Source organism: Passer montanus, unplaced genomic scaffold, assembly GCF_014805655.1.
Source record: "Passer montanus isolate IOZ18808 unplaced genomic scaffold, ASM1480565v1 scaffold1, whole genome shotgun sequence".
Taxonomy (NCBI): Eukaryota; Metazoa; Chordata; class Aves; order Passeriformes; family Passeridae; genus Passer; species Passer montanus.
In genome coordinates, this window is record NW_024356504.1 from 768,692 (window position 1) to 784,753 (window position 16,062).

The following is a 16,062-nucleotide window of genomic DNA, read 5'->3' on the forward strand; positions in this document are numbered from 1 at the left end:
TACAGTTGGTACATTTTTCTTATTTATTCAAAAGCTAGTGGATGACAAAAAGGGTTAAAATGTTTTATACCATCTATTCATTACATAAACAAATACTTAATCCAAAGGGACTTATTTTACAAGACCCTCTGTCCAAAAACCACACACAAATTAGTTTTTATACACAAATGTTTATTTCTCAAATAAACTTCCCCTTTAAACACAAGGAATGAAATCTAAATCTTCATAAAGATGGATCCAAAACAAAATCCCTCCAGTACTTTGTAATCACTGTTTTGTTGGTCACTACTGGCTTTAACTGTTTAACATCAAAAAACAAGGACATATTTAAAAAATCATGCTACTGGATACCTAGCTCTGCCTCTGACCAGCTCTACACTGATCTCCAAAATTTTAAAATTTTACATCATGAAATCCAAAGCATTTAACTGAACAACAGCTGTGCATTAAACACAAACAACTGAACAAGAAGATTATAAGATGTAATCAAGTTCATAACGAATATAGGTGTTCTTTTCATCATTATAGATTCTTGGATAATGTGCTATCAGGGCATCCTGTGATCCGATGTAGATTGAATTGTAGATCTTCCAATAAACATCTCTGACTTTTCTGGCAGGGTGAAACAAACCCTAGAAAACAGAACAGAACAAAATGTAATAAAAGCTTGCAGTTCCAATGTTCTTTTATTCAATTTAATTAAGCATTGCAAAATAATTATTTAATAAATGGACAGAACATACAAGCTCTAGGAAAGAGCAGTTCTATGTAATAACAATATACAAACAGTACTTGCACAAATATACACTGCAAGAGACTTTCACCTTCCTACTGATGTCAGTATCTTCATGCTGAGGTTCTCCACACTGCAAAAGTGTGACATTTCCTATCTGCAAATTATTACTGAAATTATTATGCTGTCCAAAGCTTCTCTACACTGACCTGCTTGACTTTAATCCTTGATGCCAGTATCTTCATGCTGAGGTCCCCACACTGCAAAAGTGTGACATTTCCTATCTGCAAATTACTACTGAAATTATTATGCTGTCCAAAGCTTCTCTACACTGACCTGCTTGACTTTAATCCTTGGTCCCCACCTGTTAGGTGACTTTTAAGTCCTGAGCCAACACAGCCACTGTCATGTGCAATTACACAGAAAAGGAGCCTTCAGATTTTACCACCCCATGCACATTTACAGAAGCTGAACTGCCCAGTGTTGCTCTAGCAGTACCAAGTTTAACCAAAGCACTGTTTATAGTGCTGCACTCTTCTAAATGTCTCACTCTTTTTCTTGGCTAACGACAAATCACTGCTATTAATCCTATCCTCTCATTTATTTTTATATAATCATTATCCTTTCAGTGATTACTTGTCATAACCTGTCCCACTGCTAATTTATTCCCCAGGCATTAGTTCACACCCTCAAAATTTGTGAGATGCTTCCAGTACAGAATCAAAGCGCCAAGCTATTTTAGTCAACTGTTATTCTGAGTTACCTGCTCTTTCTACACAAGTTCTGTGATGTAATCAGCTATCTCCCCTTTACCAAACCCTCTGTTTACTGCCTACTGGAAAGAAGTCGTGCCTGACAACTGCCCTCAGCTGCCCCAGGACACAAGGCATACCTGTAAGCAGTACTGTAACATCCTGCAGGGCCCAATGGCGACCCTGAGGCCCTCCAGAGCCCCCATAACTGCCTGGATGACGTGAGGAGAGGTTTCAAACACATTGGGCCAGACGTAATTTAACAAGTGATTAAGAGAATCTTCACAGCCGAAGCCATAAACACCAAGGGACATGTGCTGCACCACAGCACTGGCTGTTTGTCTGTGTACAAGATCCCTGCAAAGAGAACAATGGCTATTAATAAATGAGACTTAGAAGCAACATAATTGGACAAGCACACTGTTTCTTTTCACCAACACTTTTCTTGAAAGCACTTATAACACTTTCAAGCCATACTTACTGACAGCAAGAGACAGAGTATCAAAAATCAGTAAAATGAAAAAAGATGTGAGTTTTCTGACAAATTACTGCACTCCAATTCCACAGAACTACCGACAACAGAAATTATCGAAAGCAGTTTTAATGGAAGAAGTTCTTGACTCACTGAAGATGCTTTTGTAATTTTAATCTTCAGAATTATTAATAAAATTGGAGCATATATAATCCAAATTGTTTGCAAATAATGGCTTCCAAATTATGCTGGTCACTTAAAACCTTTAGCAAACAAGGACAATATGCATATTTGCTACCATTAACAATCAGGTATGTATTTAAAAATATGACTAAGGGTAACTGTAGCACAGAAGAAGTGCACTCACCTGTCCATTAAAGCATCTTCAAGCAATGGTGTAACAGCATAAATGTAATCTTTTCCCATCTCTCCAATGTATTCAAACAGGAAAGAAAGAGATTTTAACACACCATTCTGGACATTCAGTTCTGGAACTCTGTATTCATTCATGAGTGCAGGCAGCACTGTGAAAGGTGAGCATGTTTCAGCCACAATAGCAATTGCTACTGTAGTACATACTCTGTTCTGCCTTTCCTGTACTTTCAAGTTGTTTAGCAGTGTGGCCAATACATCGTGAGGTCTGGAAGAGACAACATGGACATCCATGTCAATAGATTCAGTGAGGATTTAGATAAAATTAGTTAAGCTTCAAAGAAGTGGCAGAGAACTATGGTTTAGCCCTCATAAAAAGTTTAGAGAACTAGGAAACAAACTGAACGCTAAACATGAAACACTAAACTCTAGAACAGCTAAAGGATGTATTTTCATAGCAACATTTTTTACTTTGTCTAGACTCAGCTTTTTCCCTGCCCACTGTTCTTCCTCTTGTGAACTCTGGAGGGTAGCAGAGCCTCCCCACTATTACTTTGATCCCAGAGGAAACTACAGACTTGTATAAAAACAAGTATTGGAAGAGATAGGTTATGTCCTGAATGGAGAACAGTCACAGCACTCCTGGCTGCTTGTTCTATCTGCATTCAGTCAGTCATCAGCCTCTTACAGAACACACATAAAGGTGACAAATGTGTCTCATTTTACAATGTGCTGACTTGCAGTATGACCTTAGTGGAAACAAACCTTTAAGAATCACTAAAGCTAGTGATTTGGTGGGGGGAGAGGGAAAGAAAAAGAGAAGATAAATTATTTAAAGGAGAGTTTATGAAATAATATAAAGAGGGTCTGAATGCACGTCACAATATCAAAAATCCATGAGACAAAAGTTCTTACTCCCAAATAAGACTCTAAGCTTATCAGTCCACAAATTTTGTTCAGAAGTGCAATGTCCTATGTTAAGCAAGAATACACGACTGTATTTTTCAAAATGAGTAAAACCATGTATGCACATATAAAATATAGAGAAGTTTGAGTATTTCTAACCAGAAAAGTAACAACCATCACTACATTTGTTAACTGTGTGCAGAAGTGGATAAGCATTAAACCAACTTACCCAATAGCTTTTGCAATATAACCAAAAGTGTTCACTGTGGCTCTTCTGATAGCTTTCTTGTGAGCTTTTAATAACTCAAGCAGTTCAAAGCAGATCCTCATCCATTCTCTTGCAGAAACATACTCTGCACCTCTGAAAGAGAATAAATTGAGTTACCTCTTCAGTGATGCAAGAGGTTTGTAAATAAAGCCACAAACTGTAGCACCTATTCATTTGCTATCCACAGAACTAAACTTAAGCATTTCCTTTATTAGGTAATTCAACAGTGTGTCTGCTAAATATTTCAAGTTTTAGGCACAACTTCAGAAATATCAAGAGATATGACAGCAAATACCCAGAAGCCAAAGTTGAGTTTTTGCTACAGTAATTGCCCACAAAGAAGGTTAGCTATTTTAACATTACTGAACTTACCTGTCTGCAATACGCCCAACAAGATCAATACAATTTTCCTGTACTTTCTCATGTCTGTTCTTCAAAATAGGTGTCAATCGTGGCAGCAGGTCTTTGATTGGTGGTGTCATCTTGTGCATACCTATTGAATTCAAAGAGGCACATTTAGTTTTATAGTGGTTTTTCTATTTTGCTCTTGAACAGACAAGTGATCAATACAAACACATACCTATGACATTCACAATAGCCTTAAGCGCTCCAAGTATGCTGCCCAGTACTTCAGGATATTCTTCACCCAGGTACTCATACAAAACAACACCCAAGTGTCCCATCAGTTTTTCCTACAACCAAGTAAAAAGAGTTACAAGGTCATTTTCCCCTCCCCTCTCATTACTATACTCTGCTAGAGTAAATTTGGAAGCCAAGTCCCTACCTCTTGACAAGTCTTCATGACAACTGCGGTGCGAGAGATCAGGTCAGCAGCCTGCTGCCTGACTTTGGCTGACTTGTTGTTCAAACGCCACAAAACTGTACCACAGATCTGTGGCAGGTAGGGTTTCACTCTTTTGCCTAGAGCATTGACCACTGTGCCAAAACCATTCAGCATCACAGAATCCTGAGGGAAAAAACAACAAAGGAAAATCAGACAAACACCAACACTGCATTTTACCTAAACTTGCCATAATCTAAACTTGCTTTTAAAATGCAAACGTTCCAGAGATTGTTTCTGGATTTCATTGATTAGAGGACTGACATCTAAAAAGGGATTCTAAAAATCTAACTCAGAAGCACACATTTCTGTATAACCAACAGTAAAATGGCTTACAATTATACTGAATGGAAATACTCCAGCACTAGGCCTTACCTCTGTTGTCTGTTCCTGGAAGGCATACAAAATGCCATCAATGAGCTGTTCTTCCAGCTTGTGATCGATGTCTGCTGCCCCCAGATTTCCCATTATCTTCTCAATTGTTTCCATGACCATCTTTCTGTACTGCTCAGCCTCATCTTTCAGATCATCCACAATCCTAGAAATAATTTCTGCTGCTCCAACTTTATTTGCCAGCTCCACAGTTGTATCAACCAACTGAAATGCAGATATGTTAAATAAGAATTAAAATTATGCTTAAAATAGTTAAAATCTACTTTCTAGATCTTGAAAATAATTTAGTCTGAAAAAAACACATTAAGTCCATTATAAAAAACTAGTTTTAGCTTTAGAAATCATCCAGTGTTTTTAAGAACTTAAATGGGGTGAATCACCCCAACTTGCAAGTGATGAAGACATTCACAGATGTAAAATATTGTGATAACCTCCTAAGAACCTGAAAAACCTTCTTAGCTACACAACTTCTAAATTGCTAGTAAAAACAAAAACCAGGTTGCAGCATACAGACAAAAATAAGTATTTAGCCTGAATGAACGTTCTCATTTTCTTCTACTGTAAATAATTTCCCAGCTAAAAAACCACCAAAAATACCTGTCTGTAATTTCTTCTGTCCAGTGCCATTCTGTGCTGCCAGAAATGTTTGAAGAAGGGTGGCAAGATTTCTGTTTTAATGTAGTTTGCTTCAACACCATCTGTACCACAACACTGCTTTACCACCTGACAGGGAAAAAAATCCAACAATTTTAATCTGGTGTAGGGTGTGGGGTTTTTTTGCTTTTGTTTGGATTTTTTTTTCATACATATTCAATATCAATGCAAAACTACCATTCTGACATACCTTCAAGACAATTTTTTTCATCTCTTCATCAGGAGACTGGAACTCTCTGATAAGAATCAGCATGACTTCTCTGGTGTAGTAGTTTGCATACTCGGCATCCATGAGTGGGATCAGGTAACCAATGGCCTTCAAAAACGCAGCCAAACCCTATTTAAATGCAAAATACATCTCTAATAAGTTACAGCAGGCACACATCCATTTCAGCTCCAACTAAAGAAAGTATTTTAGATTTACCTTTCCTCTGTGCTGACGTATACCCTTCCACAGGGGCTTCAGGACAGAATCAAATGACTCAATGCCATAGGGAGTGGCTGCCTCAGCCAAAGCAGCAATGGCCAAAGCACTGATGGTGCGAACTTTCTGCTGCTCATCCACCAGCCCTGCAAGACATCAGGGTTTAGTTCCACTTCTGTACTCGTGACTTAAGTTCAAATTGGCAAAAATAGAGCAGCAGTGTAAAAGGGATTAACTTATTTTCATGAATACTGAAACATTAGTCTTCCTTCATCTTTCAGAGTTAGCCGAAATGTTTCTTGGTGTCACAGCAACAACAAAACCAGGACCTTACTGTCACTGTGCCTCACTGAGGTATAAAAATTTCCACATATACAGTGGGAAAAAAAAAAACCTCTGTCTGGGAAAGCAGAACTTACCATGCTCAATAATTTCAACCAAGCTCCTGAGATGAGGCAGGATAGCACAACCCATAAGAATAGCAATCTGCTGTACAATCTTGATGCCAGTGTGCCTGGCCTGCCAGGACTTTTTGCTTTTACAGACAGCTTTCAAGAAGGGTAACAGAGAAGGAATGCCCAGAGCAGACGCCACAACGGCAAAGGCTCGAGCTGTTGTATTTCTGACATATTCATCCATGTTATCAATATCAGGTCGCATTGTGGAGATCATGGTTGCCAAACCCGCAGCCTGCAGGACAAAACACAAAACACACCAGTTGGATTTATCAACAGCACAGGTAATTGCTCTGCCATATACCTGCCTATAAACATGCAGGTATATGTAAGCTAATTCAGTGCCTTAAACAAGGATGGAATTTTACCTTAGCCAAGTTTGAAATAATTTCTCTGCCTTCCACTCTAGCATAGTAGTCTTCATCAATCAGCAGTGGTTCAATGACGACAAGGATCTGAAAAAGATAAATTAATATTTCCTTTTATTAATACTTACTATAATGTTTTTAGCACTATCAGAGTCCATGAAACAGAGACAATTCCATTAATTCAAGCTTAAAGCCTTACAATGATCAGAAAAAAATACATCTATTGCATTGTTTTTGATAGTTCTTAAGTCTCTTAAGGATGTAGCCTGGAGATATTACCTAGATCAGATAAGGTCCTTCCCACCTCCAAATATGCATATATCATATTTACATCATGCCTCAATACTGTACAGCCTACACTCCCATCACACTATAAAAACTTTAAAGTTTGGTTTAAGAAACATGGAAGTGAAATATATTTTAAAAAAGTGGTATCATCCTCTTCTCATACGCGCATAAAATGCAGAAAATGCAAATCAGAGATGAAATAGCAAACTGCAACAGACCTTGTGTACGTATGGTCGGACCAAGTCATCCAATTTGTAAAGAATTCTGTCGATGACTTTGACAAGCAAGTGCCGCTCCTGATCTTCGAGTGTGGGTGACATCAGCAGAGGCAGGATCTGATTGAACAGTGGCCCTGCTCCGAATTCCCGAGCTTTGTCGGTAATTTGCCGCAACGCAGCCTGAACGAAACCAGAAAACCTGCCAGTTAAACTAAGGAAACACCACTGAACAATCATATAGCAGATATTGACCAAATTGAAGTGTAACTGACTGCATCCACAGGCGTCCAAATGCTTGCCCCAACCACCACAAAACTATTTCAAGCATTTTTATGCTGATTTGTTATAACTCAAATGTGTGGTGACAAACACTGTTGTTAGTGTCCAGGTGTTCAGTTTTCAAGAGAAGCATACTTCAGAGCTAATACTGGCTCCCTCTGGAAAATAGCTTCACAGCCCTTGTTTGCATCCAGGCAGCTTGGAGCTTGGTCAGTTTAGAGAATTTGCAGAAAAGGCTGCTATTATGCTGCCTAGTGCTTAAGGCCAGAGCTTAAATAAGAGCTACATAAGAAGCTAACTTAAGTGTAAGAAGCAAAATTCAGAAAGCAACAAAGCCTTGTAAGCAAAACACATTATAATTCCAGTTTCTCATAATTGTAAAAAAACCAAAAATTACAAGGCCTGCACTATTTAGTGACTGACATTACTGTCAAAGGAGCAGCAGTATTAAATTATTACTGAATAACAAAAAGCCATATAGATACAGAAGAGGAAGAACAAAAGCACTAAACATAGTGTGCTGTTCTGGCTGAAACAGAGTTAATTTTCTCTACAGCCCCTAGGATGGGACTGTGTCTATAAATCCAGTTTCTTGTAATTGTAAAAAACCAAAAATTACACAAGGCCTACACCATTTAGTGACTGACATTACTGTCAAAGGAGCAGCAGTATTAAATTATACTGAATAACAAAAAGCCATATAGATACAGAAGAGGAAGAACAAAAGCACTAAACAGAGTGTGTTGTTCTGGCTGAAACAGAGTTAATTTTCTCTACAGCCCATAGGATGGGACTGTGTTCTGGATTTGTGCTGGAAACAGTGCTGATAACACAGGGATGTTTAGTTACTACCAAGCAGGGCCGACACAGTCAGGGCCTTTTCTCCCTCTGACCCCACCCCACCACTGAGAATGATGATTGGCACAAGAAATAGGGAGGGGACGCAGCCAGGACAGCAGGCCCAAACTGCCCAAAGGGATGCTCTACATCATATGGCACCAGCCTCAGCATACAAGCCAGGGGGAAAGCTGGCCAAGGGTCACTGCTACAGGACTGCCTGGGCATCACTTGGCTGGTGGTGAACATCTGTTTTTCATCTGCCTCACATGTTTCCTTGGGGTTTATTTCTCTTTTTTTTTCCTGTTATTTTCCTTTACTATTACTATTGATTCTTCTTATCTCAGTGCACAAGTTCTCACTTTTACTCTTCTGATTCTCTCCTTCATCCTTCTAAGAGAAGTGAGGGGAGAAGCAAGCAGCTGTGTGGGGCTTAGTTACCAGCTGGGTTTAAACCACGAGAGATAGCAAAGCTTAGGAGAAAGCTTCAAGAGAATCGCATGGACACCTAAAGCTAAACCTGAAAACAAACAATTTTTAAAAATTAGAATACATAAAAGTAGCCAACAATTCATCTTACCTTTCGCATGGGAGGTGTGCCATTCTTTATTTTCAGAAGTAATTTCATTATTTTTCTCTCCTTCTGTTCCTCAGGACTCAGAGTCGATTCATCAACATCAACCTGCAATAATTCCAGACAAATAAATGGGCATTGCAACATAATCAAAAGAAACCAGGGAAGTTCAATGAGCACGAGTGAAATGTCCTTTACCAGCAGCTTGTCGAAGTACTGGATGTCATCTGGTTTCAGGAACGGCAGGTTGCCAGAGGGCTGGTCATTAACACTCTTCATGGTGCGGTCCTCTGTCTGCATGTGGAACCCTGTCATACCCCCCAGGGGCGTTGGGGTCGCTGTGAGCTTCCGAGCAGGAGTGCGGATGGGCACGTAACCAGCTGGGGGTGGGAGAACCTAAAAAAGGAAGAACAAAATTCATTTTAACTGCAACAGATATCAAAAGAAGAACCCATCAAATACAAAACATTGTTTGAAGTTGTAGCTTTCACTTTATTTGTTTGGGGATTTGTGTGTTACTGCATACAACAGATCCCGTGTTCCCAACAATACAAACTCACCCTGGGAGCTTATATTTGCACTTATACTGCACTGACATTTCAGAAGAAAGCTCACTCCCACTGCTAAGAGCTGGGATAATAAACTGTGAAGTCTCCAAGAATTAAAGAAGTACTTCAATAACTGAATCAACATAGCATACTTGCTGCCTCAGTATTTGTGACCCTCTTCCATGGTTTGTCTACATCTGGACTTACAGTTTCTATCAGTCCATACAGAGTACATTTCTGGCCCTGACAAGCATTTCCAGCACTGAGAAGCACAGTACTGATTTGCCTGTGAGATCACCTTTAGACCCTCCTTTCTAAGGGATTTAAGTCAAACAAGTGTGTACAATCAATACTTCACTTAATGTGAAATATTCTACTTCTGGGGAAAAAAAGCCACAGTAATCCCTGGTAGGAAAAAAACTTCATAATGGTCTGCTGTATTTTAATCCAGATTAATTACCTTATATCCTTCAGGAAACATAGCATCCAATTCCTCATCAGAAAGTGGTCTGTTTCTCTCATCAATTTCCCTCTCCCAGCGCCAAGCCTGCAGCTGTTCAGGAGTCATGCTCATGATGTGACCTATATTCAAATTAAAAAAAAAAAAGGTATTTAAAAACAATCCTTTTGTATGCAGAAGCAATGACTTGTTTATTTAACTTTTAAATGCTCTCGAGTCAGTTTCCATAGCATGTGAACTCTGTAGCCAAATAAGAGATCAAACTTTTACAGAGCCTTTTATCAATTTTTTTACCAACTCAACTGAACAGCAACCGACATGTAACCTTAGTCTCAATTCCTCTCCAGAAATGAACTGCTGTGGGCATTGCCACAAAAACAGTAAACTGAGCATACACTGACTGCTTTCATACAGGCAGGAGAGCATGCTGGGCAGAAGTCTGTTGATACCAAAGGAAATGCTTCATTCCTACAACACAGAGAAGTCTTGGACAAGGGACTGAGCTTACCTGGTGTAGGGGTTGCCATGTTCATAGCTGGTGTTCCAATGGGTGTTTTGCCAGGCGTCAGAACAGGAGTGCTGCCACCCATCTGGCTCGCAGGGGTTTCATCCCAGCGTGACTTCCTTTTGCTCGCTCCTGGGGTTGGTGTCTCACCAATGGAGTCACCACCTCTGTCTGTACGAGGTGTCTCAGCCCAGCCACTGCCATGGCCCGGAGTATCTAAGGAAAAACAAAACCAATCTTCTCAGAAAGCTGAATAGTATATACTCAAATTATACTATCAGTATTCAAACCCATTTTCAGTAACAAATTAACAAACACGTAAAGACTACTTTAAAAAAGTAGGCTACTTTGCTGAATATTGAAAAAGCCCAGGCTTTACACTAAAAATATCCAACAGAGAAATTTGTTTTACAAAAAAAGTGCCATCTTCTTGCTGAACCTTAGCATAAAAAGATACTCTAAAAGAAGAAAAAAATAATGAGAACTACTCAGATATTCTAGAAATTGAACAAAGTACTCCATGTAGTCCTTGATAAAAGCATTAGGTAACAAGTGTTTCACTGCTCTCTGTCACCAGAGTTAAATTCAAATTAGGCAGGTGAGATGCTTCTCTAACTTGTTTTAATAACAACCTTTTAAAAAAAACCCCATAACAATTAAAAAATAACACACACAAACATATAAGGAAAAGTAATTCAACGTGTGCTTTTTCACCGTGTCCTTTATACAATAAAGAACCAACTTGCAGCAGTCATTAGATATGACAAAACTGGTTCCATATTTGAGCCAAGATACTTTCATGGATGCCACTTAGGCACAGGCAGAATCCGATGCTGAGAACTCAGACAAGAACAACTCCCCACATCAACCACTAGATGTCACAATATAATTACTTTTTGCCTGGATTCTGACTCACCGTTTATGTAAGTCGAAAAAACCCAGTACAATTAACCATTCAAAACTTATTATGCACCTCCCAGTTTGCCATAAGTACCTCTTTCTGTTTTGGGGGTTTCATCCCATCGATTTTTCCGTGCACTGGAAGTGGCACCTCCGTGGCCCGGTGTTGCGTGCCCAGGCGTGTCCCGGCCGGGTGTTGCAGCTCCTGCTGGTGTGTGACTGGGAGTTGGATCCCAGATTTTTGAGCCTGGGGTGGCACCTGGAGTTTCGCTACCCTTTGCACGGCCTGGAGTTTCATCCCATCGCAGAGATGGGGTGTGTCCAGGAGTCTGCATAAGACAAAACCAGAAGTGTCAGTATCTCATCCTATACAATAAAAGACTGCTAGTTGTTCATAAGTACAGTAAGAAACTTCTGACACTCAAGAGGATTAGCACTGGTAACATCTTCTGTAGACAGCTGATGAGCAATGGGTCATTACCTCTGCTTGATCCCAACTGGACAATTTTTTAGGTGTAGCACCAGGAGTCTGATCAGCTGTCTGATCCCAACGCCGTTTGCGTTTTGAAGGTGGCTGAGAAGCGGCTCCATTGACGACTTTAAGCTCTCCGGCTTTAGCTTTTTCAGCTAGTTGTTGCCTAATTTCCCTCTGTTCAAGAGCACAAAACCAAAAATGTAAGAACTCTTCAAATTACACCTTTAAAAGAGTTTTTTCAATATCTTTTTATACTTTGATGTTTTGCTCAAATAACCTGCAATTGGCTACTGCTTTCATTTCAATGCCACTCTTTTTTCAAATTCATCTATAGCACCAGAGCAGCTGAGCTTGAGGGGCTCTTTTAAAATTAATTTTTTCAATAAAAGCCATTCTTGCAGCAAATGCACAGAGAATTTTTACAGCTATCAGTTTCTGTCACCTTAAGACCATAACCCACCTGCTGTTTCAAACAAATACCACTTCAGTAAACTAGATGGATGACTTAGAAAATATGTTCACTACAACCCATGATCATGACATAAAAAAGACCTGAAATTCTTATTTTAAATCCTGAGATGATACTGCTAAAACAGCACACTAACAGAGACTGTTTTGCACTTATCAGTGGATCCAGAAGCAGTAAGACTGCCAAAATTATGAACTAATTCCTCACTTAAAATACGACAAATCAAAGTTATAAGTCAATGGAACTACAAAGTCGTGCTCCAATTAGCAAGACGGTACTGTAGGTATTACATAAGAAATCTGTTTATATTACCATTATCTTTTTAGCTATTAAAATAAATTTTAAAGCATGTTTTTGGTTTTTCTCCTTTTTTTTTTTAATATTTAAAACCAAATGTGAAGCTTATACCCGATCTCAGTACTGCAACATCTGTTGTAGGTACTTCATCAAAAGCCTTTTAAAACCTCCCTGGTTTTCCTATGCATAGAACTCACAAAAACAAACATCTCTCACACTGAGTAATTCTCAGCTACTGTTAAGATTTTGTCTCTCCTCCTCTGAAAGAAAATAAGCAAGAGAAAGACCAAGCTCTACAAAAACCCATCCAGACTAAAATGCATTGAGACTGTTTTTCCCAGCATTACTTAAATATTACATAGAACAGATGTTTTTGGGAACTTTCATCTTTAAATTCTATTGATTTTCAACATATGAAGAACGTGATTTTCCAAAGAAAGGGGCTTTTAAGTCAAGAGAATTTATGTTCCCACTTTTGTAACATGCTTTCAAATGCTGCAACATGAAACTCAGCCCAAGTGGAAAACCCTCCCCTCCACGCACCTCTTCCTTTGTTAAATGCTGTTCACGCATAACATCCATGTATGTTCTGGCATTCATTTTAGGGTCTGGAGTCTTCCCTCCTGCAGAAGAGAACAGCAACAGGAATGGAGCACAATGAGTACAGGATAAGCAGAAACTATGGACTTCTACTGTCCTGCTCTAGTATTATATTATTCCATGATCATTTAATTTTACTTTTTGATTGAAAATTTTTTAAATTACATGTATCTTACGTTTATTCAGTTTGCTGATCAATTTAACCTGTTTGAACACAAACATAACTACTGCAGTTTCAAACAAATATTTTAAAGCCGATAAAAATGATAAAATGACAACACAGTTAAGAGTCTTCAGAAGTGATGGGTTCCTGGGTTGCTAATCCGGAATACGTACACTTTCGTGCCTTTGTCTCCATCAGCAGTTCTGACTTCAAGCAGCAGAATAGAAGCCTAGAAAATTATCTCTTTACCATTAGTAACACTTTGGAAAGATATTTATAATCAAAACATTACCTTGTGTAAGCTGTTAAATCCTACTTGTTATCTGACTATAAATAACTATTGCATACCTAAGTAATGTTTAAATTGTTTTATCATAAAGACCCATTTATAAGTTTGACAAATCTGGACATGTCTCACAGACCTTCTAGTGTCATATTGTAACAGGGCTTCATTAAAAATAAAAATAAAACAAAATAAAAAACCCCAAAATACTGTTTGATGACACTTTCCCCCTCTTCTCTTCTCAAGGGACACTTGTGATTGGGAGCTGAATGCAATACAGTACATACACCACCACAACAATACTCACAGGTAATGGATTTTGTACACCATAAGCTGTTTTATGCTCTGTATCTTGCATTAATTGAATTTTTACATACATTAAAAGAAGCCCAACTTTACAGAAATGAGACTTGTCAAGAAAAACACTTTTCTTTAAGAAAAATGTGCAGATTTGCTATACAAGTGGTATAGCTATTATACTTTAGGGAAAAAAATAAACTTCTTAAACATTTCTATGCTGAAGATCACTGCCCAATTGGCTGTGTCTTTCTGACACTAGCTTTGATAGGACTTTCCTTTGGAATACTTTTTCACCATAATCTACACAGGATGTGTTGAACTGCACCCTTAAGAATGCAGACAGGACTGGCATATAGCAGTACTGCTGTAGGAAAGAAATTAAGGACAGTTAGTATGGGCCTGTGAATTCTGACAATACATGTTTATATCAATTACAATTAAGCAAGTAAAATAATTAATATCCCTATTAATTCATGCAGGCTGAAATTCTCATTTGTAAAACCTGCAAAATAGCTACTAATTTTCAGCCAACAGGCACCTTATTGCCACACGTGAAACTCACTCACCTGAAGAAAATTTCAGACCCACTAACACCCCTTCTCCTGACTTGCATTCTAAAATTATCAGAACAGACTTGAACTATTAATAGTATCAAAGTCTTATATATGCTTTTGCTTCTTTTAGCTATACCACCTAAAATTTACATAGGATGGTAAGAATTAGGTGCTCTACTAGCATTTCAAAAGCAGTAACCCTATAAGTCTATAACTTGGAATGAAAACTATCAAGGTACTGAATGAATCTGAGCACTCAATACACAAGTTGTTCAAAGTACAACGCACAACCCAAAACGAAATGAAAAGAGAAACCTTTAACCCTTTGTGTTTCTATGGCAATGGCTCATTGACAAGTTTCTTGTCCTTCTACCTGGAAAGAAAACTCGTATTATAAAGATGAAGAATATGGCATCTAAATTTTCAACCAAATCTCTATGAAAAGGGGATGTTTAAAACAAAACTAAGTTTATAAGCATGCCAACAGAAATCAAAGGGCTAAAGACAATTAAAGACAAAAAATTCATACAGGGTATAGAAAATCCAAAATAAATTACCATCTGCAAAAGGATCAAGACGCTCAGGGGAAATTATCATCATCCGCCTGTGCTTTTTGTACTCATCTTCCCGATCTGCAATCTTTTGAGGACGGTGTTCTGCAAAAGGATCATACTAAAAACCAAGAAAGCCTGTTAGTCACTGATTTATGAAGACTAATATGACAAGTGTCTGCTACTGTATTAATTTTCAGTAATATTAAAAATACTTATTTATTGCCTCAGCTATGCAGGAAATGCCAAAACACTATACTAACTTAAATTGTACTTCCATAACTAGAATTTCAGTTTTCTAAACAAAGAGCTTCTTATGAAATCATTTCTGATAAAAATTTGGTAATTTAAGAGTTTATTCACTTGTTACCAAAGCATTTCATGCTGTTGACCTTTCCCCTTCTATCTGCAGGGGCTTTTAAATTTTACAGAAAAATACTCCAGGAATGTAAAACTTAGGTGATTACATTTTCCTTAAAAAAAGAGAAGTATAAATGATATTAAGTTTCCTGGTTATTTTCATTTAAAGTAGTATTGGATTTCAATTTTTAAAAATTTTGATCGTTTAGTTTCTATATTCGTGTTGGCTTTACATGCACAAGTGCCAATATTTATCACTCTGTGGAATTCCAAACTAAAGCAGTAACAAGCAACATTAAAAAACATAGCTCTTTACATACATCTTTTACTTCCAGAAAACAAAACCTGTTATTAACACTTCTTTTCCTCAATACTTACAAGAGTATTTTACTGGGCCTTAAGACGTACCTGTTCAGTAGATTGTGGTATGTCATTAAGCAATGCCACTGGAGCATGGTATCCTGGCTTCTTCTGGCCAAGCAGACTTGTGGAAGGGTAGTCATCATCATCCTGGCAGTAAAGACATGATGAATTTGTCATGCTGGTATTAGATAAACTAACACCAAATGAACATGATGTGGTCATAGAAAATATGAAAATGGACAAGTAGAATAGGTAATTCAAAATTCTAGCAAACTCTCTCATACAGCTTTTCTCACACACAAATCTTGTTACATATACATACATACAAAATGTAGCAGTCATGTTACTATGCACAGCAAACAGAGTTTTAATATGAAAATGGACAAGTAGAATAGGTAAT

At 38.1% G+C, this 16,062-nt stretch overlaps 1 protein-coding gene across 1 annotated transcript; it reads right to left on the reverse strand.

Moving 5' to 3' along the window:
• Positions 1 to 15,839, reverse strand: SF3B1 (splicing factor 3b subunit 1). The gene is made up of 23 exons (XM_039733825.1): positions 15,708 to 15,839; positions 14,946 to 15,060; positions 13,032 to 13,111; positions 11,729 to 11,896; positions 11,342 to 11,576; positions 10,351 to 10,563; positions 9,843 to 9,964; positions 9,033 to 9,230; positions 8,841 to 8,942; positions 7,145 to 7,324; positions 6,639 to 6,725; positions 6,235 to 6,505; positions 5,816 to 5,961; positions 5,582 to 5,728; positions 5,335 to 5,460; positions 4,720 to 4,941; positions 4,288 to 4,470; positions 4,084 to 4,195; positions 3,876 to 3,996; positions 3,465 to 3,596; positions 2,325 to 2,597; positions 1,626 to 1,842; positions 1 to 632 (listed from the first exon to the last, which is right to left on the reverse strand). Exons 1-23 carry the CDS (start codon positions 15,837 to 15,839, stop codon positions 474 to 476), a joined length of 3,741 nt encoding a protein of 1,246 aa, XP_039589759.1. The 3' UTR covers positions 1 to 473.
• Between the last annotated feature and the right edge of the window lie 223 nt (positions 15,840 to 16,062).